Genomic DNA, 20,545 nt, shown 5'->3' with positions numbered 1-20,545 from the left:
TTTGAATTTTCCTCAGCAGCTCCTTATCCATCCAAGGAGGTCTCCTGGCCCTTCTGCCGCACTTCCTTCTAGTTGGGATGCAGCACTCCTGAGCTTGCAGCAGGTGATCCTTGAATATCAACCAAGAGTCTTGGGCCCCCTGCCCTCCAGGGCTATATCCCATGGAACCTTACTAAGCAGGCTCCTGAAGAGGCCAAAGTCTGCTCTATTGAAGTCCAGGTCAGTGAGCTTGCTGCACGCTCTTCTCACTGTCCTGGGGATCTCAAATTTGACCATCTCATGATTGCTGCATCCAAGGCTTCCCTGTAGTACCACATTCTCAACAAGCCCTTCCCTGTTGGTGAGCACAAGGTCAAGCACGGCACCTCTCCTTGTCGGCTCTTCTATTACTTGCAGAAGGAAGTTGTCTTCCACACAATCGAGGAACCTCCTGGATTGCTTGTGCCGTGCAGTGCCATCGTTCCAACAGATGTCAGGGTGGTTGAAATCCCCCATGATGTCAAGGGCCTGTGAGCGTGAGGCTTTTCCTATCTGTCTGTAGAGTGCTTCTTCCGCAGGTTCTCCTCGATCAGGCGGCCTGTAACAGATCCCCACAGTAATGTCTCCCACGGCTGTTCTCCCTTTAACCCTGACCCACAAACTCCCTGTTACCTGCTCACCTGTCCCCAGACAGAGTTCCATACTCTCCAGCCTATCCCTAACATAAAGGGCAACTCCCCCTCCCCGCCTGCCAGGCCTGTCCTTTCTAAAGAGCCTGTAACCTTCCAATCCAACACTCCAGTCATAGCAGCCATCCCACCATGTTTCTGTGATGCCTGTTATATCATACCCCCGTAGATGTGCACACATCTCTAATTCCCAGACATTCGCATTTCCTTGTCAATAGTTGCTTATCAGCAGAATCAGGCCTCTGTCTCCCCCCCTTATCAGTAGTAAGCATGATAGACAATACTTTTGTTTAAGCAAGGGATTCTTCTAACTCTCTTATACAATCCCCTGTATTTTTCCTTTGTACATTTCATTAACCCTGTATCAATCCCCCCTTTTCTATAAAGTAAGTAAATTCTTCTACTATATTATTTATGACAGAGTTATCCATGTTCTTTCTATCGATTTACAAAGTGATACATTTCATTAACCCTGTATCAATCCCCCCTTTTCTATAAAGTGAGTAAATTCTTTTACTCTTCAGACAAGTTCCTCTTTCAACCAATTCTTGCGGAAGGTATCTCTCAGCACCTTATTATGTGTATTTGATAGAGAGTTCAAAATCATTATGTATCGTAACATTCGCCAGTTCCAAACAAATAATTCAATAGACAATATGAAACTAATACTAACATTAGAAGAACAATAATGGGGTGACACAACGTATTCAGTATGCCAGTTGCAGTTGGTGGTCATCCCAAAGGTACATTTCACCAGTGGTGGCTTGTATCTGGTCCTACCCTTAGTAGGACTCTGCTTATTTCTTCCATATTATGATGGATGCCTGTTTTTCTGGACCCCTCTTATCAGGTCTGGATTTTATCAGTTGGTGGGATATAACTGGTGCTGAATATGCAAAGTCACACCCAGTGATCTTAGTAAAATTATAAAAACAAAATTAGAATGATTCATGATTTCATTATCATTATCCTCACAAAAGCACAAGCAGTTCTTAAGCACACACATACACAATATATACAAGTACAATATATACAAGTGCAATATATACAAGTACAGTCCTTTGAGTAATGTCTGGATGGATTTCAAAATGATAAGTGCCTTGTTCTGTATCAAGGCATATGTTCTTAGTATCAATTGCGTTTCTTCTCAGGCCTTCACAGTTCTAGTTGGAAAGGCTTCTGGCCAATCTGAAAAGATATCCGTTAGTGCCAACAAATATCTATACCCCCCTTTTCTTGGCAGTTCTGTAAAGCTGATCTGCCACTGTTGTCCTGGTTTGTTGTCCCTCCCAATTTGACCCATTTTGGGTTTAGGATTACTTTTGGGGTTTGTTTGGAGGCAGAGATTACACTGGTGAGTTACCTGTTGAATAATAGCATACAGAGTCCTAGCCATAATTTTGCTTATCAAATATTTATATCGACTCCCCAGTGTGTTTTGATGTGCATTCTTTACTAAGGACCATAACGAAGATGAGGGAACAATTATCTTTCCCTGTGGTGTACTAGCCCACCCTTCATCTTGACCTATAATTAATTTCTGATCTTCTTTATTATAGTTTGGCTTACCTTTTAGACAAATTTTCCCATCAGGAATTAAAGCTCCTTCAACTGTTATCTCACCTTTTGCAGCTTCTTTTGCCTCTCTGTCCGCCAGCTCATTTCCCTCCTCCAATTCTGAGCTCACCTTCTGGTGTGCCTTGATGTGCATAATTGCCACCTTCTCAGGTAGTTGGACCTCTTCCAACAGTCTCAGTATTTCTTGTGCATGTTTAATGTTTTTTTTTCCTTGTGAATTCAACAGTCCTCTCCTTCCAAATGGCACCATGTGCATGCACAACTCCGAATACATATCTTGAGTCTGTATAGACATTTATGTTTTTTCCTTTTGCCAGTTCCAGAGCTCTAATCAGAGCAATCAATTCCACCTTCTGTGCAGAGGTGTTTATGGGTAACGGTCTGGATTCTATTACTTCAGCATGTCGTTTTCCACTGATGACATAGCTGTTCCCAGTAAACCAGGTTTCTACGTCATCTAAAGGGGTATCTTTCAGATCCGGACAACTGGAATATGTGGCCTCAGTAGTCTGCTGAGGCTTGCTCCACCATGATGGCTGGATATTTCAGAAACCTTTGTGGGGAAAGCCAGTGCCCGCCTTTCACTTTCAGCACTGCAGACACTGTATGGGACACCAGCACATTTTCTGGCCCAAGGTAAATCTTGCATGTTTAGTACAACTGCTGCAACGGCCCTGAGGCATCCAGGCCATCCTTCAGCTGCAGAGTCCAATTGCTTACAGGCCCAAGTCCTGTGCTAGTATTCCTAAGGCAATTTCTTGTTTCTTATCGGAGAAAAGAAAGAATGGTTTACTCACATCTGGGAGTCCTAAAACTGGTGCCGACCTCAAGGCGTTTTTAATTGGTGGAAGGCTCAAGTCGCTTCTCTTGTCACTGAAGATTCTTGTTGTAGTGCATATAGAGGCTTAACAATTAGTCCATGATGGTAGATCCACAATCTACACCATCCCGTCATACTGTCCAGGCCACACAGGACTCTTCTGTCTGGGTAGCTATTAGGATGTCATCTATGTACTGCAGTAACATCTCTTCTTCCGGTGGGGCTTCCCAGGACTCTTAAAGTCTTCTGAAAGTTGTTCTCTGAACAGGCTGGGACGGTTCTTAAATCCCTGAGGCAACACCGTCCACGTGAGCTGGATTTTGCGCCCACTCTTTGGGCTTTTCCATTCAAATGCAAAGATTTTCTGGCTGGCGTCGTGGAGAGGGAGGCAAAAGAAAGCATCCTTCAAATCTAGAACAGTAAATCAAGTTGTTAAAATCAGATTGGCACTCTTTTAGCAGTCCTAGCTGTAGGAAATTTTCAATCATTGGGCAAATTCCTTCCCTATCTTCCCTTTTCAGGGGGTATTGCTTAATCCTGACTGGCTGTTTTCCCTCCTTGAGCTTATCCGTATCGGGGGTGCATTTTTGGCCCTTCCAGGTATGTTTGTAGCCCACACCCCTGGCAATACCTGATCCAGTATATCTTCCCTGACTTCTCCCTCGACATGATTAGTGATCAAAACTAAGCTTTAGCATCTCTATATACTGTTGGTCGTTTACTTTTAAAGTGACCTTGCCTCCTTTGAAAGTAATGCTTGCTCCCAAGTGTTCTAACAAATTTCTCCCCAAAAGAGCTTTTGGGGAGTTAGGCATATACAAAGACTTATGGATGCCCCACTGTTTTCCCAATTGATATTTTAATAGTTTACAAAAATAAGCCTTTTCACCTTGGCCAGTCGCCCCTTTTACCATAATATAATCGTCCCCAAAGGCATTAAAGCTTTGTTTAAAACTGAATACGTTGCGCCCGTAGCAACCAAAAATTCCACTTCCTTTCTTTCTTTTGTCCCCTAGCTCCATTATAACCAGTGGATCTGCTAGGGAAGATTCCCCAGGTCCCCGTCAGTTTAGTTCCAACTCAGTCACCGGAGCCACCCCATGGCACTCCCCGCCCCGGGCAGTCTCACTCCCAGCGTCCAAACTCCTCATAGCACGCACACCGATCCGGTTCCACAGAAGAGGAGCCCACTCCCCCGCCTCTGCCCGACGTTCCTCCTCCACCAGTTTCAAAGCAACCAGCGCAGCCGTGGCTATAGCACGACCCAGCTTTTTCTTTTCTACCTCTTCGCGATTCCTATACGCTCTCCATGCTTCCTCCTTCACTCCCGTCCACATTTATTCAAGAACCCCTCAGTCCCATCTGTCAACATGTCTGTTTGCCTGCCCCAGCACCCATCCCATGCTCAAACACAGGAACTGCTCCAGCTCCCCTCCTTTCCCCCTTGGTTTTCCCTTGTTTATTTCTTTCTTTCTTTTCTCACAGCTGCTCACCCTGCTCTGCAGGGGTTACAGATGCCCGCCTCTGCAACAGCACTTCTGGTTCAACCCCTTCTTAACTCTGAATGTGAATGTGCTGCTTGTTGCCAGTGACAGCAATTTCCTCCGCCTGATCAATACCTGATAGGACAGAGGCAGAGGGTGCACCTCTCCGAGGTACCTGAGATGTATAATTTTCCTGATTACTGTCCCAATATCACAGGCTGAACAACATCTCTCCAGCTTAGCTTTCTGCTTTTCCCTGTCCTTTTCCAAAACCAAAACTGGGGATCTGGCAGAGCTATATTAATTTCACATTCTGCCTGCCACTCCGGGTGGTTTCTTGAAGTGAAAAACATATCTGCATACATTGCTTCATCCCATTCTCCTGGCCAGCTCAAAAACAACAGTAATTGTAAAAACGTATTATAATTCAGAGTTCCATTTGTAGGCCATTTCCCCTGATTTTCCAAAGTATATAAAGGCCACCATTGGTTACAATATTTTATCAACGTTTTCTTCTTTACCGAGCCCCCAGAAGACTATCCCAGTTCTTTCCAGTGTGCCAAAATGTAGCCCAGTGGGCTTTTCTTCAGAATTCCCTTGTTTTGACCAGCTCCCACCTCAAACAATCTCTTACAAATCTCTATAGCTTCTCTTCCCCAGTGCTCTGCAAATGCACTTAAAAAATAGGAGAGCACCTACATACAAGTTTTAGGATATTCTCAGGGGGTTCAGTAAAATAGTAGCTCTGGGTTCTGCAGATCAACGCCCCTGTCGTTAGATCACAGTTTCGGTTCCAGCAAGATTTACACTGCCCTAGTATCCACAGCAGGTTCCACTGTTCAAAAGTTATTATGCACCCATATGTGAGGTTACGAAGTTTTTCCTAATATCCCCCTTGGATTGTCCCAAAAAGAGAGACGCTAATTGTTGTATTCCCATTTTACTTTCTCCTCAAATTTTCTTTGATACCTTTTACAAACCCTTTCTCAGTTTTCCTTTACAACTTCCCGGAAGTCCTCCAGGATTTTGTGGCTTTTCTCCACAAACCCGCCAGTGTTTCGTAAGACACCCCGAGCAGTATCTGCCCCACCAGTACCTTGAGTGGCTATAAAAGTGGAATCGACGTTAAAAGCACCGCCACAATATCCACGTGAAATGCCACCCATCACATACAGTCACACTCCCTCAAGGCACACAGGGAATTCCCTTGCCCTTGTATTTCATAAAGCTATCCACTGCGGGAGGGGTAGCCGGACCTTCCCCCACTTTCTAAGCTGCTTAATGATTATACACAGACAAGACACAGGACAGAAAAACATAAACGCCTCGTCCGTCTCCGGCCGCTCCCCTCGCGAAGACACGGAACCGCGGATTAGGACGCTACGTCTCAGTCACACAAAACCACAAACCCTTACACGCGGCATCCCACACACTCACACTACGGTTCCGCTTACCCTTCTCCTGCTTCTTACGGTAGCAGGTCCGTCCTGGTTCCCAGCATCTGAGATGCAGCGGAGACCTGGTGGGTTCGCCTGCCCTTCACCTGCTTCCCTTAGCGGGTCCGTCCTGGCTCCCAAAACTTGGGATGCAGCGAAAACCCGGGCTCGCCCGATCCGCCTCCAGGATCGCTCGCAGCCGCCCTGTCGGCCGACGAGCCCCCTGCTTGCAAGCCCTACCTGCCAAGGGGAACTTCGCTGTGCGCCAGACGTCTCTGCGCGCCTTGCCGGCAGCCCCGGGCCACGCGTACGCCTTACTCGTTAAAGTTGTAAAGTAGGTATGGTTTTTATTCAGCGCTGAGGTGCATGGGGATAGCTCCTCCAAACTATGCACACCCAGGGTCGTTTTTCCCTCTAGATTTATTCTCTTAAGGTATACATACGCATTAGATTACTGATATGCCTATACATATTTAGTATCTATCTCCGCTTCGTATCATAATAAGCTAGAAGGTCCTTTGCGCCTGCGCAGTGCCCCCCTCTGGTCACGGGCAGGGGTCTCAAGATGAAGTAAATGAGTCTTCCTCTTCTTAATCTTTTCACCTTTTAATCTTCACGCATAGCCTTAGGGTTTGGTGGGTATCCCAGCCATAAACCATCTGTTTCTCCCCCTTATCAATAGGCTCAGGCGTCCTCTTGTCAATACTTGCTTATCAGTAGAACCAGACCTCTGCTTATCCCCTTATCAGTAGTCTGAGCCTTTGTTCTGCTTAGTAGGCATGATAGGTGTTTACAACAGACAATACTTTTGTTTAAGCAAGTGAATTCCTCTAACCCCCTTGTATACTGGTTGACCCTCTGCATCACTTCGTCCATCCAGATCCCTCTAATTCCAAACAAGGGCGAGTTCTGCTCCTGCCTAGGCACGAGGCATCCCGAAGCCTTGCGGCTTGAGACGGCAAAGCGAGAGCAGACCCCGTGAGGAGAGGAGAAAGAAAAGGAGCTGTAGGGAGGAACGAAGGGGGACGCAGCTCCCGCCGGCGATGCTCCTTACCGCTGAAGGAGCTCTTAGCACCGAGGCAGCCGGCGCTGAGCCGCCGGAGCTGACCCAGCCCGGCCACCACCTCCTCGGGGAAGGGCAGCAGCCGCTCCAGCTCCCGCTTCAGCCGGGCCCGCCCGCACCCTGCCGTGCCAGAGCCGCGTTACCGGTCGTGCCTCCCGCCCCGGCACCGCTTTCCTCCGCTTGCGCCCCGCGCACACGGCGGGGCCGAGAGCGCTGCGACCGCTGCATCCCAACCAGCACGGACCCGGAGTGGAAACGGGCCCGCCCCTGCCCCCGCCCCGCGAGAGGGGGGGCCGGCGTGGGGGGGAGATGATGGTGATGGAGCGGGGGAGGACCTCAGGGCAGCTTCCGGTGTCTGAAGGGGGCTGCAAGGATGCTGGGGAGAGGCTTCATCAGGGACTGCAGCGATAGGACAGGGGTGATGGGTTCAGACTGCAGGAGGGGAAGGTCATGTTGGAGATGAGGCAGAAGCTCTTCCCTGTGAGGGTGCTGAGGCGCTGGCACAGGGTGCCCACAGAAGCTGTGGCTGCCCCATCCCTGGCAGTGTTCAAGGCCAGGTTGGACACCGGGGCTTGGAGCACCCTGCTCTAGTGGAAGGTGTCCCTGCCCGTGGCAGGGGTTGGAGCTGGATGATCTTAAGGTCCTTTCCAACCCAAACCATGCTGTGCTTCTATGAACCACCTGCTCCTGGTCTAAATACTCTTTGTCACTGCAGTTACCAGTGCCAGCATCCTGCTTCTGTTACGAAGAAGGAACAGCATCTTTGTCCCATGCATGTCCCTGTACTCCAAGAGCTGCTCCAAGTCCGACTGTAGCTAAACACCCCCTCTTTAACCCTTTTCTGATCCCAACTCACAGGCTCCAGCTCCCTGCCTGTTTCCTGGGGCTAACCACTGGCAGGGATTCAGGAAGCACCACAGGCAGGTCCTGGGCACCAGCGTGCAGCCGAGCAGTCTATAGATGCATATACATGTGTATATATACAGATACACATCTGTGAGCCTGACCTCCTGCCCAGCCCTCGTGATGGGAAACCCATTCTCTCCCAGCACTTCAGAGCTGCCTTTGGCTCATCTTCACTTGCTCAGCAAACGCCCCTGTAACAGGTCAGCACTTTCTTCACAGCAAAGCTATATGAGGAATGTCTCCTAAGGCAGCTGGAGCCTTTCCAAAGAGGGTGAGCTGCCAAAGACCCATTTCCCCCACTCAATCCCCCAGGCAGTGAAAGAAGGTGCAACCTTGGCCCTCGAAGGCTTGCTGTGCACTTCCACTTGGGCTCCTGTGCCCTCCTGGGCTGGGGAAGGAGAGGCTCTCTTCACTCCCCTCCCATGCCTGTGCTGAATGCCCTTAGGGAGAGGGCCGGTTCTGCCACATCTCTCCCAGAAAGAACTCGAGGTGCAGCAGGTAGAAGATACAGGCCAGGGTTTGCAGGCCTCCAGGCATCCCTCTCCTCTGGTCCGTGACGGCGGGCCAGAGGAAGATCCTGATGTGCAGGCTGCGTGGGGCTGGGCACTTGCTGGTATCCTTGCCTGCTGTGATTTATTCCTGCCTTTAATCCCATAGGCCAGCTGTTGGGTTCACGTGCTCAGCTCAGACACCAGGATTTCCCATTAAATCCCAGCCCTCCCGGCATGGAAAGACATTTGCAGATGTGCCCCCTTGGGCCTGCTTTCCACCTGCTCCAACCCAGCTCGCTGGGGTCCTGCAGGGCTATTGCCAGCAAAGCCCGCAGGCCATCTCCAGCCCTGCTGGCACTGGGAGCAATGCCCTCCAGCCACCAATACCAAACCACTCCCTGCATGTGCAAACCCAGCTGCAGCTGAAATTGCTTATCCAGGCATGGGGAACTTCCTGCTCTTTAGGAGCACAGAATCACAGACACTGTTTGGAAGGGACACTCTGGTCCATCACCATGACAGCCGGCTGGGGATGGCCTTGGACTTGTGGAACACGCAGTTTCTCCATCTCAGGTGTTGTGCGGACCTCAGACGTGTGCGGCAGGGAGCTTGTGTTCCAAGGGCTGGAAGGCCCTTGGGCTGATGGTGGAGGTCTTTGTCCCTGCTCCCATTGCCTGGACAGAGCCCTCAGGTCCACACTGCAGCCTTGCTCCTGCTGCTCCTCTCTGGAGCTCAGCCCTGCTCCATCCTCCTGCGGTGGCTGCTCACAGAGCCTGGCACCCACACGCAGCATGGCAGGGAGTGAGCTCCTGAAAAGCAGGTCAGGGCTGGAGCCTGGGGGGCATTGGCTCTCCTGCAAGCACTGTGGGCAACATCGGCAGGGGCTGCTCTGCCTGCCTCTTCTTCTTCCCTGTCACCTTAGGATGCAGGGATCAGGCTGAGGGCAGGATCTCCGGCACCTCCAAGAGCACCCTTGTTAGCGTAAGAATAAACACATAACCACCGGCATGGTTATATGAGATTGCTCAACCCCGGGGGTGAGGAGCAGAGGGGTGGCCAGGGGCTGTTTTCAGCTCCTTCAGTGACACGTGGCCACAGGCCAAGGGCAGATGCCAAGCCAGGGTCCCCCTACTCAGGCCACACAGGCGCTTTGCCGCGCATCACCCTTTATTGCTGCTGCTGGGAGCTACTTCCTCGCGCCTGCTGGGGTGCCCGGGCAATGGGATTCAGCCGGTGACCCGCAGGCCTGCCCGGCTGCCGCGTTGCTGCATCCATCCTGCGGGGCTGGAGGGGCGGGTGGGGCTGGTGTCCCTGGAGAAGGTGGCTGTGGGATGAGGCTGACCTTCGTTCCAGTGGGCCAGTGGTGCCTGGGGCCGAGGGGCAGGGGCCAGCCCTGCGGCTGTCCTGCCCCAACAGCTCTACCTTGTCCTGCTGGGGAGGAGACAATGGGTTGGCTAAGGCATGGGGCTGAATTCAGCAGCCCCGAGCAACCCTCTGTACCCGTCTCTCCCGGGGAAACTGAGGCATGGATCCCCCCCAGATGCTCAGCATCACCCTCCCAACCTCAGTCACCCCCACCACATCCCTTCTTTCTTCATCCCTACCTTGCTGGGGAGCAGGGTGGATGGCTGGAGTGCCTGTGGGGTGCTGGGCCGGACAGGCGGGAGGCGCAGGCTGCGCTGCAGCGGGCCTGTGAGGGTATGCTGGCCCCCACACTGCCGTGGCACGGTGGGGTACCTGCATGCAGCCATCGGCTCCCTGCAGGATAGGGTATGGGAACACTCAGCACACAACTCAGCACGTGTGGCTTCAGCGCCACTGAGAGAGAGAGAGAGACGGGGCAGCACAGTGGCGAGGCTGTAAAACCCCCAGGCCTGGGGCAAGCCCAGCTGAGCCTCTGTGGCACATCTCTGCTCCCCTGCCCTGCCCAGGGAGCAGAGTCCTTGGCTCCGACGCAGGGAAGGACTCTCCCTTGCTGGGGCAGGGCCACCATGCAGCCCGGGGATGGGGATGGGTCCCGTGTCCCCTACCTGTGGGTTTGCTCCGTCTTCAGAACGGGCTGGGATCGTCCAGTGACGTGAGGGACCAGCGGTGGAAAGGGCGGGATGGGCGGGATAGGCCTGGGGAGGGCAAGAGCCGTCAGTGGGTGACAGGGGACAAATGACCCGCCCTGGCTCGTGGAAGACCCCCAAACCCCCCAGGCTTGTACCTCACGGCATCCCCTGCCTGCTGCCCTCCGGGAGGGCTCCTAATCCTCCCGCTGACGGGCAGGCCTGTGGAGGGGGCTGGGCACGATCAGACCCTCGCAGGCAGACACCCCGAACCCCATGCCTGGTCTGGAGCACCACCAGCACCCATCCTCCCCCATCCCACCCATGCAGACTCCCAATGCGCCTGCGCTGGGCAGTACTCACGAGCCAGGCACCCGCATGCTGAGCTGCCTGTCACAAGACAGGCACTGGAAATCCACCAGCAGCTGCCTGGGGAGGGGAAAACGGGCTGCGTGAGCTGGGAAACCTGGTTTATCCCCGCCACCAACACCAACAAGGTCCCAGCCTGCTGGCTGGTTCCAGAAGAAAGGGGATAGGATGAGGGAGAGTGGTTGGCTGTGGGCTCCCTCCTGGGAAAAAGCTCCACTTCATCTTAGGCACAGGAGAATTCCCAGAGCGGAGCCCAAGAACCTCCAGTGCCCTGGGAACCGCTGCCACAGGCACCGTGGCAACAGGGGATGCAGGCAAGGACAAAGCGGGAACAAGGCGAGTGCTGTCCCTCTTGCACTCACTTCCTAATCCCGGCTGCATCGTCAGCTTCCATTGGTGGTGCCATTTCCTTGAGCTGCTCAAGGCTGCTCTTCCAGTGTTCCTCCAGCTCTTGCTGGAATGGCCCCAGCTCCAGGCGATCCAGCTGCAGACAGACACACTCCCTCAGCCAGCGGCTCCGGGACGGGACACGGCGTCCCCAGGGAAAAGCCAGGAGCAGGAATCCTCAGGAGGATGCTGCCTTGGGCCACCGAGCCCCGAAGGCGCCATTTTTGCGCGGCGGCGACGAGCCGCCCCTCACCTTGGAGGCCATCTCCTCCCGCAGCTGCTGCTGGACCTCGTGCAGCCCCTGCTCCTGGCCCGTCACCCGGCTCAGCACCTCCTGGTTTCTCTCCTTCAGCAGCTCCAGGCTGGCCTCAAATTGGGCGCGGCTGACTCTGCTTTCCAAGGCACCTTTGTCTGCTTTCTAGCAACAGGGAAAGGCAGGAGAACGGTGGGGAAAGGATGGAGGTGCAACAGCCAGGGTCAGCCCATTGCAGGGGCAGAGGCAAAAGCACTCCTGCAGGACCACTGTGCTCCTCCCACGACTGTGTGGTCCCACTCGCCCCACCACCCCCATGGGGTCGGTCCCACCAGCCCCAGGGACATGGGGGGAGACAGAGGGACCTGCAGCTGGGCTAGGAATCCTCCCTCCCCCAGGGCCAGCTCTGCCACCAAGCTCCCAGGGGGACAAGGGGCATTTGTCACCCTGCCCAGCACCCCCTTGGCTGCTGCTTAGGCCCCTTGAGGTCGTACCTCATCCATTCCCAGCTCCAGGTCCTCCTTGTCTGCCTTCTCCTTCTCCAGCCTCTCCACGGACTGCAACAGACCCTTCCAACACAGAAAGCATCCTATGACCTTGTGGCAGGAGCGCCCCTGCTTCTCCCCACACACAGAATCCTCCGGGAAAGGTACTCTTAAATCTCCACAGAGCAAATCGCCTATGGTCCCCAGCCTGGGCTCTGCCTGGAGGATGCTCTAAGCCCACGGGGGTTTCAGCCATCTACCTCGATATCTTTCTGCTGCTGGCGACTGTCATCCAGGAGGCTCCCCGTGACAGAGTTGAGCTGCTCATACTCCCCTTGCATCTGCAGGATGGCAGCCTGGATGCGCTTCAGCGCCTCTTCGTCCTGCTCCAGGGAGGAAAATAACCAGGTAGTGCCACGCAAGGTGGGGAGGCTGCCCCACAGGGACAGACCTGGCTTCCTGGGCCAGTGGCCACAGGCTCTCAGTGCCAGCAGGACATTTGCAGCACGCCTTGAATCTCCCTCTATGCTGCAGACCTTACAAGACAGGATGGGGGGGAGCACGGAACTCCCCCACATAGCACCGAAGCACAGAGAGCCGGGCATGGTTCTGGCAGCCCCCTCCCACGTCCCCCATGCTGCCATCTCCCTACCTGGCTCTTCCCTGGCAGCTGCCTCACCACCTTGCCCGTCTTCTTCCTCGACATGAGGGACTCCACCAGCCCCTGCAGCTTCTCATAGCGTCGCAGAAGCTTCCCCAAACGCGTGCTCGTGTCGCTGCTGCACATGGGGCATACTGCCTCCTCCTGCCCCGTGCTCTCCATCGCTCTCACCTCTTCCAGCTGCAGAAGGGGAAGAGGAATCACCTCTGAGACGGGACAGATGCAGCCAACAATCCCAGGTGCTGTGGAGGCTCCGTGGCCCCAGCCACCCACGGGATGGCCAGGACTACCTCAAAGAGCCAGCGGGGGGTGGGAGCTCCCCCCACGCCTCACCTGCTCCTGCTCCCCCTCGGCCGTCTGGCTCACCACCTGATCCAGTGCAGCCTTGCTTATTTGCTGCTGCTCTGACAGATCCTTCATGTCCCGCTTTTCCTCCTGCGGTGTGGACCTGGCCGGCGACACAGGGGCACAGGCAGGCTTAGTCTTCACAAGCTTACTTGCTCAGGGGGCGTCCCTCACTCCCCAGCATGGGATGCTCCCAGCCCTCCTGGGCTCCCCTGCAGCCCCACAGGGAACGAAACCCTCTCTTGTCCTTTTACCCTGAGAGCAGGCTGAGTTGGTCGCTCAGATCCATTTGCCAGCTGGCTCTGGCCGCCTCCAGTTTGCCAAGGGCGCTCTCCAGCTTCCTGATCTGGGAACGGCAGTGGGGGCAGAGTCAGGGCATGGCCCCTGTGTCACCCCAGCACAGGGGCTCTTCAGCTACCTCCTCCGTGCCCACCTCTCCCAGCATCCCTGCATCTCCCTCGGGGACTCCTTACCTTCCCCTTCTCTCCCTGCAGCTCCCTGGACAAGCCCTGCAGCTCCCTGGCCAGGCCCTGCACGGATGACACCTGGGCCTGGAGGTCACCCAGCGTGTTGGCAACGCTCTCCTGGCCTAGAAGAGCATGGTACAAGGGGACACACTGTCAGCGAAGGGCTCTCACCCTACGCGCCAGGCTCTGAGCACAACCAGCTCCACACCCAGCATTACAAATGGCCCCCACAAACCTCCCAGAGCTCCCACCTGCCTCCTGGAGGAGCAGGCGCAGCTTCTCCAGTTCAGTCCGCTCCAGCCTGCTGGCTTCTAGCTGGGCCACCTGCTCCTTCAGGGCAGCATAGAGGTGTCTGAGCTGCCCAATCTGCTTGACAGCCTCCACCGTCTCCGCGTAGCACCTGTAGGCATTGTGGTAGGCACTGCTGGAGCCCGAGGGCAAGGCCAGCTCTTGCACGTGGGACGTGGCCCTGGGATCAGCGTCGAGTGGGATCTCGAGTTCCTGGGCTGTTGGCAAGAGAGTCCCTGCTGCCAGGGTGCCAGCCCCGGCAAGCTGTGTGCTGAGCTGCTCCCCTGAGGTGGTGGTCTGAGTGACGGTAGACTCTGGCTGTGTCCCCAGCCTGGTGGTCTGGGTGCCCGTGGACTCTGGCTCAGATGGCTGGGTCCCCAGGCTGGCGGTCTGAGTGGTGGTGGACTCCGGCTGCGTCCCCAGCCTGGTGGTCTGGGTGCCCGTGGACTCTGGCTGTGTCCCCAGGCTGGCGGTCTGAGTGGTGGTGGACTCCGGCTGCGTCCCGAGCCTGGTGGTCTGGGTGCCCGTGGACTCTGGCTCTGTTGGCTGGGTACCCAGGCTGGTGGTCTGAGTGCTGGTGGACTCCGGCTGCGTCCCCAGCCTGGTGGTCTGGGTGCCCGTGGACTCTGGCTCTGTTGGCTGGGTCCCCAGGCTGGCGGTCTGAGTGGTGGTGGACTCCGGCTGCGTCCCCAGACTGGTGGTCCGGGTGTCCATGGACTCTGGCTCTGTTGGCTGGGTCCCCAGGCTGGCGGTCTGAGTGGTGGTGGACTCCGGCTGCGTCCCCAGCCTGGTGGTCTGGGTGCCTGTGGACTCTGGCTCTGTTGGCTGGGTCCCCAGGCTGGTGGTCTGAGTGGTGGTGGACTCCGGCTGCGTCCCCAGACTGGTGGTCCGGGTGTCCATGGACTCTGGCTCTGTTGGCTGGGTCCCCAGGCTGGCAGTCTGAGTGGTGGTGGACTCCGGCTGCGTCCCCAGCCTGGTGGTCAGGGTGCCCGTGGACTCTGGCTCTGTTGGCTGGGTCCCCACGCTGGCGGTCTGAGTGGTGGTGGACTCCGGCTGCGTCCCCAGCCTGGTGGTCTGGGTGCCCGTGGACTCTGGCTCTGTTGGCTGGGTCCCCAGGCTGGTGGTCTGAGTGGTGGTGGACTCTGGCTGCGTCCCCAGCCTGGTGGTCTGGGTGCCCGTGGACTCTGGCTCTGTTGGCTGGGTCCCCAGGCTGGTGGTCTGCACGTCCCCAGACGCTGTCTGCATCATTGCTCTGGTGCTAGCATCCCTCCTCCGATCTGAGGGAACACCTGCCTGCTGCTCGGGAGCCGTTAGAGCTGCCCCTGAATCCTTCAGCCCCGCTGAGCTCTCTCTAGCTCCCGGCTCTGAGCTTGCCCCATGTGGGGTGTCCACATCTGAAGTGGGAGACTTGGTGGTGGCAGACAGGTCTTCTTCTTCCTGTTCTCCTCTGGGTCTTCCTCCATCTCTACCTCGTTCTCCTTTGCTGCCCACCAGGCAATCCTCCAGCACGTCCCAGTGCACCATGTTGCTGACCTCCTCCGGGTCCGGGTACAGGCCCAGCCTTTCCTTCAGCATTTGCTGGGGAAGGAAGAGATCAGCCATGTAGCCAGGGGCATGGTGGGGCCCACAGGAGCACTCCCCCTCCCACCCAGCACTGCTGGGGACCGTGCCCTAGTGCAGAGGGACCGCCTGCACTGGTCCCCCAGGGATGCAGCCATCTCCTGTCCTGCAGCAGGACCTGGCGTGCTCGTAACCGTACCACATCACTGGCCAGAGTCCTTGGGTTGCAGAGGCCTGGCAGCTGGCCGGCAGCATCCTGGCGGTTCCCCTAAAGTGGGGCGAGGAGAGGGACGGCAGTCAGGACACGGGAGCAGGACTGAACAGAAGCATCTGCAAATTAACTCGGGCACTAGACAGACGGACGCTGGGCAGGCTCGTGCCGGGGGCGCTGCTGCTGTATTGTACCAGTAGATCTTGACCCTCCTTCCCAGCACCCACGGTACTTTCACGGGTGTTTAGCTAAGAAGCGCCTCAGCGCCACTTGGGTGGACGCACGCAGTTACCTCTGCCAGCAGCTTGAGCCGCAGGCAGCGCTGCCCATTTCTGCCCTCCCCGGGGCTCCAGGCAGGGTGGGGCTGAGCTCCCATGCTCCCCTCTTGGGGCACCCTTCCCACCCTTCCCTCCCAGTGCCCTTCACACTGGGTGACATCCGAGGCCGGAGGACAGGGTCCGCAGGGAGATGCGGGGTGATGCAGGGAGGGGAGCAGGAGGCCAGCTCCCTCCTGGGGACAGCAGCAGCAGCTCACCAAGCCAAGCGCCTCCTGGATCACGCGGATTTCGCCTTGCATGCGGGACTGCGCCTCCTTCATCTGGCTGATCTCCTCCAGGAGAGCCTGGTAGACAGCCGTGTCCTAGGAGAGGAGGGTGGCAGGCATGAGCCCCGCGGGAGGCTCCCTGCAGACCAGGAACTCGGTCCCCACCCTGCCCCAAGGGAAGCCATCACACAAAGCCGTGGCGGCAGGGCTGCATCCAGCCCTGCCTGCCCGCCCGCGCTGAGCTCCGCGCAGGAGCGCTGAAGCTGATGCCAAGGGCAAAGAGCCGCCCCTGGAGGAGGAGGCGCCTCAGCGGGGGAGCACCCGGGGGACTGGGGAGAGCCTCTACCTCAGAGCTGCTGCTCTCGTCGCCTTCCACCCTCTGCACCGGCTGCCCCACGTCGGCAGCCACATCAGCTTCGGAGCCGCCGGCGGTGTCCTGCAGCGCGTCCTTCGCAGGCAGCTGCTCACCCGCCTGCTGCGGCTGCTGCCCCGCGGCCGGGGTCCTTGCCCTGTCCCGCTCCGCAGGCTGCTCCAAGCCCCGGGGGGAGCGGTCCTGCAGGCCCAGGTGCCCCAGCATGGCCTGCAGCAGGTTGCGCAGCGCTCGGAAGTTCACGCTCTCGGCATCGGGCGCCGCGATGGCGGCGTCCAGCAACTGGCTCAAGCGGAGCAGAGCCATGGCTGCCGCTGTGGCCGACAACACGAGTCTGACCTGCTGGCGGGAGGAGAGACAGCGGGCAGCCGGCAGCCTGCCTCCTGCTCGTGCTCCTGCCCCCGCAGGGATGTGGCGGCCCCTTCCCCGCCGCCTCTGCCCCCTCCAGCCCCACCGCCGGCCCCCCTGGCCCCGCTCCCCGCGCCCCCCGCGCCCCCCGGCCCCGTACCTGCCGCAGCTGACTCTGCCCCCCGCCCTGCCGCGCCTCTTTACCGACCACCGCCGCCGCTCCTCGACGCGCATTGGCCGAGCCCGTTCTCGACCGCACAGAGGCCGGCGCTGACGAACACACCCGTTGCCGGGCGACGCCCCGCGGCCCTCTCCCGTCCCGCACTCGGAGCGCACGGGTGACTGTCCCGGGAGCGACCCCGCTTCCGCCAGCCCCTGCCCAGGGAAGCGGAGCGCCCCGGCAAGGCGAGCTGTGCTGCCGAGGGGGGCAGCGCTAGGCGGCGAGAGCAGGGCAGGTTTTCCTCTCTGCCTTAGGCGTGGCAGTGCTGGGGGGAAGGCTGCCGCTGACAGCATCACCGCACACGGTTTGGGCGCCTCGCCCCAGAGCAAAGAGCCGCACAAGCAGGAAAAAGCAGCGCAGACAGACACGAGCTTCCACACAGCCCGAGGAAGGAGAGGACTCCGACACATCTTGGAAGCAGAGTCCCCCGTCAGACAAGGACTGACAGAAAGAATCCTCAGGAACATCTTTCCCCGCAGAAACCTCCAGGTCCGAGCGTGCCGGAGAACCGACACCTCCCTCCCGCGGTGCGGCACTCGGAGAAGGAGGGTGGGCAAGCCGGAGGCGGAACTTGACAAGCCTCGCTCTTGTCAAAGAGATGAGAGATTCGTTTTCAGTCGTTAAAGAGAGATTTGCTCTGTGTCGTCGTCTTTCCCGAGCCGGGAGGATTGAATTCCAGGAGGGAGTAGGCATGAAGAGGTGGGGACAAGACGCACCGGGGCGGGAAGCTCACCCTCTTACGAGGGATCCTACGCCTTCGCTCCGGCAACTGGCAGAGCTTTAGGCTCAGGAGCTCCACAGACACCCCCGGGGACTAGTCGCGCTTTCTAGACAGCCCTCGGGGCTGGCAGAAGCTGCAAGACCCCTAAAGCAGCACGGGGCCGCCCCAGCACAGTCAGACAGCAGCAGCGAGGGAAGGACCTTGGGGCAGAAGGGAAAGCACCGAGGTTCAGTGCTGACAGGGTGGCAACCAAGGCCCACGCTGGGTCAGGCCAGGCAGATGCCGTGTCCTTGAGTCCACCAGCCCCAACCCACCGTCTCCCCGCAACCTTTGGGACCCAGTGAATGCAGGCTGCCAGTTTTCCCAGAGCAGGTAGGGATTTTGAGTCATCTCCTGGCTTCAGGTTAGCCAACTGCTTCTGGCTTCTAGTCAGGGTGAGGTGTGGAGCGAAGCCTGAGGAGAACTCAGGCTGTGGTGCTGACTACGACCCAGGGGACACCGGCTCAACCCTCTGGTCACTGGGGCTGTGATTCCACAGTTACGACCCAAACACAGCCCAGTAAAAGCAAGCCCGAGTGGCGCACTAGCAGGCGGCAAGCCCTGACCTTACTTCTGGCAGCTGTGTCAAGCAGCTGGGAGGAAAGAGCAGCGCTGCTCCCGTCTTGAACCCTGGCTGCCAGGATGAAAAGCATGGTCCAGTATTAGCTCAGAACAAGGGGGCTTGAACACATCTGCAAGAACTTCGTGCACTCCAGTGGATGCATTCCATAATCCTCTCAGCACAGGACTCTCTTCCTGCAACAGGCTGAATAGCCATGCTGTGCTCAGACACAGCGGCTGTTCGGAGGGGACAAGCTCCACAGGAAGCACCAAACCTGAGCATCCGACGCTTTGGCGGCAGGGTCAGGTCAGTGTTTTGGAGAGCACACCTGCAGATATTCTTCCAGCTCCCCTTCCCCACAAAGACTCTGCCACAACTCAGCAGCCCCAGGCAACTCCACGAACGGTGCCTGGCGTTGAAGCGCGGACAAAGTGTTCGAGTGAGGACCAAGCCCCTCACGGGCCTTGCCCCTGCAGAACAAGAATGATGCAAAGCTCACAAAACAAAAAGGCCAGCACATAAACTAGCATCCCTGGCCTGGCTGGGAGACACATGTGAGCTTGTTTCCAGTGCCCTGACACGAGAGACTGAGTAGCCCTGCGAACAGGTTGCCCTAAGCTGCCCTTTCCGGACGCTCCCCCGACTTAGTTTGGATGAAAGCCGTTGCTCTGCTGTGCAAGAGAGGAGAGGGCACTCAGCCAGGAAGGGGCTGCTTCGCTCTGCCTGCAGCGAAACATCTGGCCGGCCGTGCAGGACCTGAAGGAAGCGTTCCCTTCTGTGCTCTCAGGCAAGTCAGTCAGAAAGGGAAACATGAAGTTTGTCTCCTCTTGCTGCCCACCCGTGGGACGGCAAGGAGCGCTCTCGATTCCCTTCTCAAACAACGCGCCAGCCCCTGGTTTAGCGCTTCAACAGCCCGACTCCGTTAACATGGAGTAGAAACACAGCCCCCAGGCTGCTCACGACACAAGCCACTGGGGTCAAAACCCTCCCAGACGGGAACGCAACAGCTCCAGAGATGTCAGGCCCTCCCTGAACGTTTTTTGGTACCCCTTGCCAAGCTCTATTAAAAAATACCCTTTAGGAAATTGTTTTGCCGAATTATTATTCCAAATAGAAGATTTACTACCTAGGGTCTCAGCACCTATTGCTCCATGACAATATCCGGTTTTGCTATAATTTTTATAATCATAATTACCCGACATATTGGTCCATTGTGTCCAAATATATTTCTTATAAAAGTTTACCCCGGTAGGTGCCGATCCCCCAAAATAAAAACATGACCCATTGCCTGCTAAGGCAGGAGAGCCCTAACTCCTGAGGGTCCCAAGGCATTGTGGCGTTTAAGGCATTAATGATCATTGCTCCAGCCATCCCTGTTTGATTCACTTCCCCATAACAGCAGGCTCCTTTGTTTTTTGGAACAGTACAATCATAAATTCTATGACATGTCTGATTAATGAAAGAGCCATTTAAAACCGTCCTGTCACTTATCCCATTGGTCCGGTCCGCCAGGCGCAGGTAAGGGATGCCGATTAAACAAGTACGAAAAGGGTCCCCAGGAGTGGCCATGGAGAGACAGAAGGATGACTGGTTCGTTTGATTTGCCCAGGTGATCCACATGTTCTCTCGTGGTTCTATGGTATGTAATGCTTGACCTATAGTCATAGCCATCATCCACCAACTTATAATTGAGGCTATTCTGAGGTTCCCTCGATCGGAGATTTCCGAGGTCTTACCCATCACGCTGGAATGCAACGAGGGCCTTGTCCTGTAATCAAACACATCTAGCCTCGACCAGTCATACAAACCTCAACTGGCCCCTTCCATTCTCCCGGTCTGAGATCGTTGTGTTGAACAAAAATCTTTTCCTTTTTTGTTAACCCTGATTTTAAGGCACTACCTTAAATGGTGAATTACCATGGGGGGTTCTTCCCTTTCTCCTGCCAGGCGTAAATAATTTAACACATATAATGCTTTTGCCAAGCGTTCACTAGGTGCTACACTGCTCTCCCCCGTTTTTTGTTTAAGCAGCAGGTTTTTAAGGGACTGGTGAGCCCGCTCAACAATTGCTTGTCCAGTGGGTGAATTAGGGACTCCGGTGAGATGTTTCACACCCCAAAGCGAGCAAAAGCGGTGAAACCTAGCAGAAGTGTAGGCTGGAGCATTGTCTGTTTTAAGAGATAGGGGTACACCTAAAACGCCAAAAGAGGCGTGAAGG

General features: G+C 56.3%; 1 protein-coding gene across 3 annotated transcripts; it reads right to left on the bottom strand.

The window, feature by feature from the left end:
- Positions 1-8,977: 8,977 nt before the first annotated feature.
- LOC136009708 (uncharacterized) lies at positions 8,978-17,249 on the bottom strand. 3 transcript variants are annotated; one of them, XM_065669856.1, is made up of 17 exons: positions 16,946-17,243; positions 16,414-16,776; positions 16,059-16,163; positions 15,512-15,580; positions 13,716-15,330; positions 13,471-13,586; positions 13,252-13,343; positions 12,986-13,100; positions 12,644-12,832; positions 12,252-12,374; positions 12,001-12,075; positions 11,507-11,671; positions 11,229-11,350; positions 10,861-10,926; positions 10,477-10,566; positions 10,051-10,204; positions 8,978-9,877 (listed from the first exon to the last, which is right to left on the bottom strand). In XM_065669856.1, the coding sequence occupies exons 2-17, from the start codon at positions 16,741-16,743 to the stop codon at positions 9,614-9,616; spliced, it is 3,690 nt and encodes a 1,229-aa protein (XP_065525928.1). In that variant the 5' UTR covers positions 16,744-16,776; positions 16,946-17,243; the 3' UTR covers positions 8,978-9,613. The 3 variants fall into 3 exon arrangements, with proteins under 3 accessions (XP_065525928.1, XP_065525929.1, XP_065525930.1); XM_065669857.1 differs by having other exon boundaries at positions 8,978-9,874; XM_065669858.1 differs by lacking the exon at positions 15,512-15,580 and having other exon boundaries at positions 16,946-17,249.
- Positions 17,250-20,545: the final 3,296 nt, after the last annotated feature.

Source organism: Lathamus discolor, chromosome 3 (genome assembly GCF_037157495.1).
Source record: "Lathamus discolor isolate bLatDis1 chromosome 3, bLatDis1.hap1, whole genome shotgun sequence".
Classification (NCBI taxonomy): Eukaryota; Metazoa; Chordata; class Aves; order Psittaciformes; family Psittacidae; genus Lathamus; species Lathamus discolor.
Note: the sequence above shows the minus strand (reverse complement) of the source record. Positions and strands in the feature narration are given on the sequence as shown.

Coding starts and splice junctions, on each gene's coding strand:
- LOC136009708 (XM_065669856.1), bottom strand. CDS start 16,743: ATGGCTCTGCTCCGCTTGAGCCAGTTGCTGGACGCCGCCATCGCGGCG. Junction 13,587..13,715: donor CCTGCTCCTCCAGGAGGCAG/GTGGGAGCTCTG, acceptor ATGCTCTTCTAG/GCCAGGAGAGCGTTGCCAAC. Junction 10,205..10,476: donor AAGACGGAGCAAACCCACAG/GTAGGGGACACG, acceptor CCTATCCTGCAG/GGAGCCGATGGCTGCATGCA.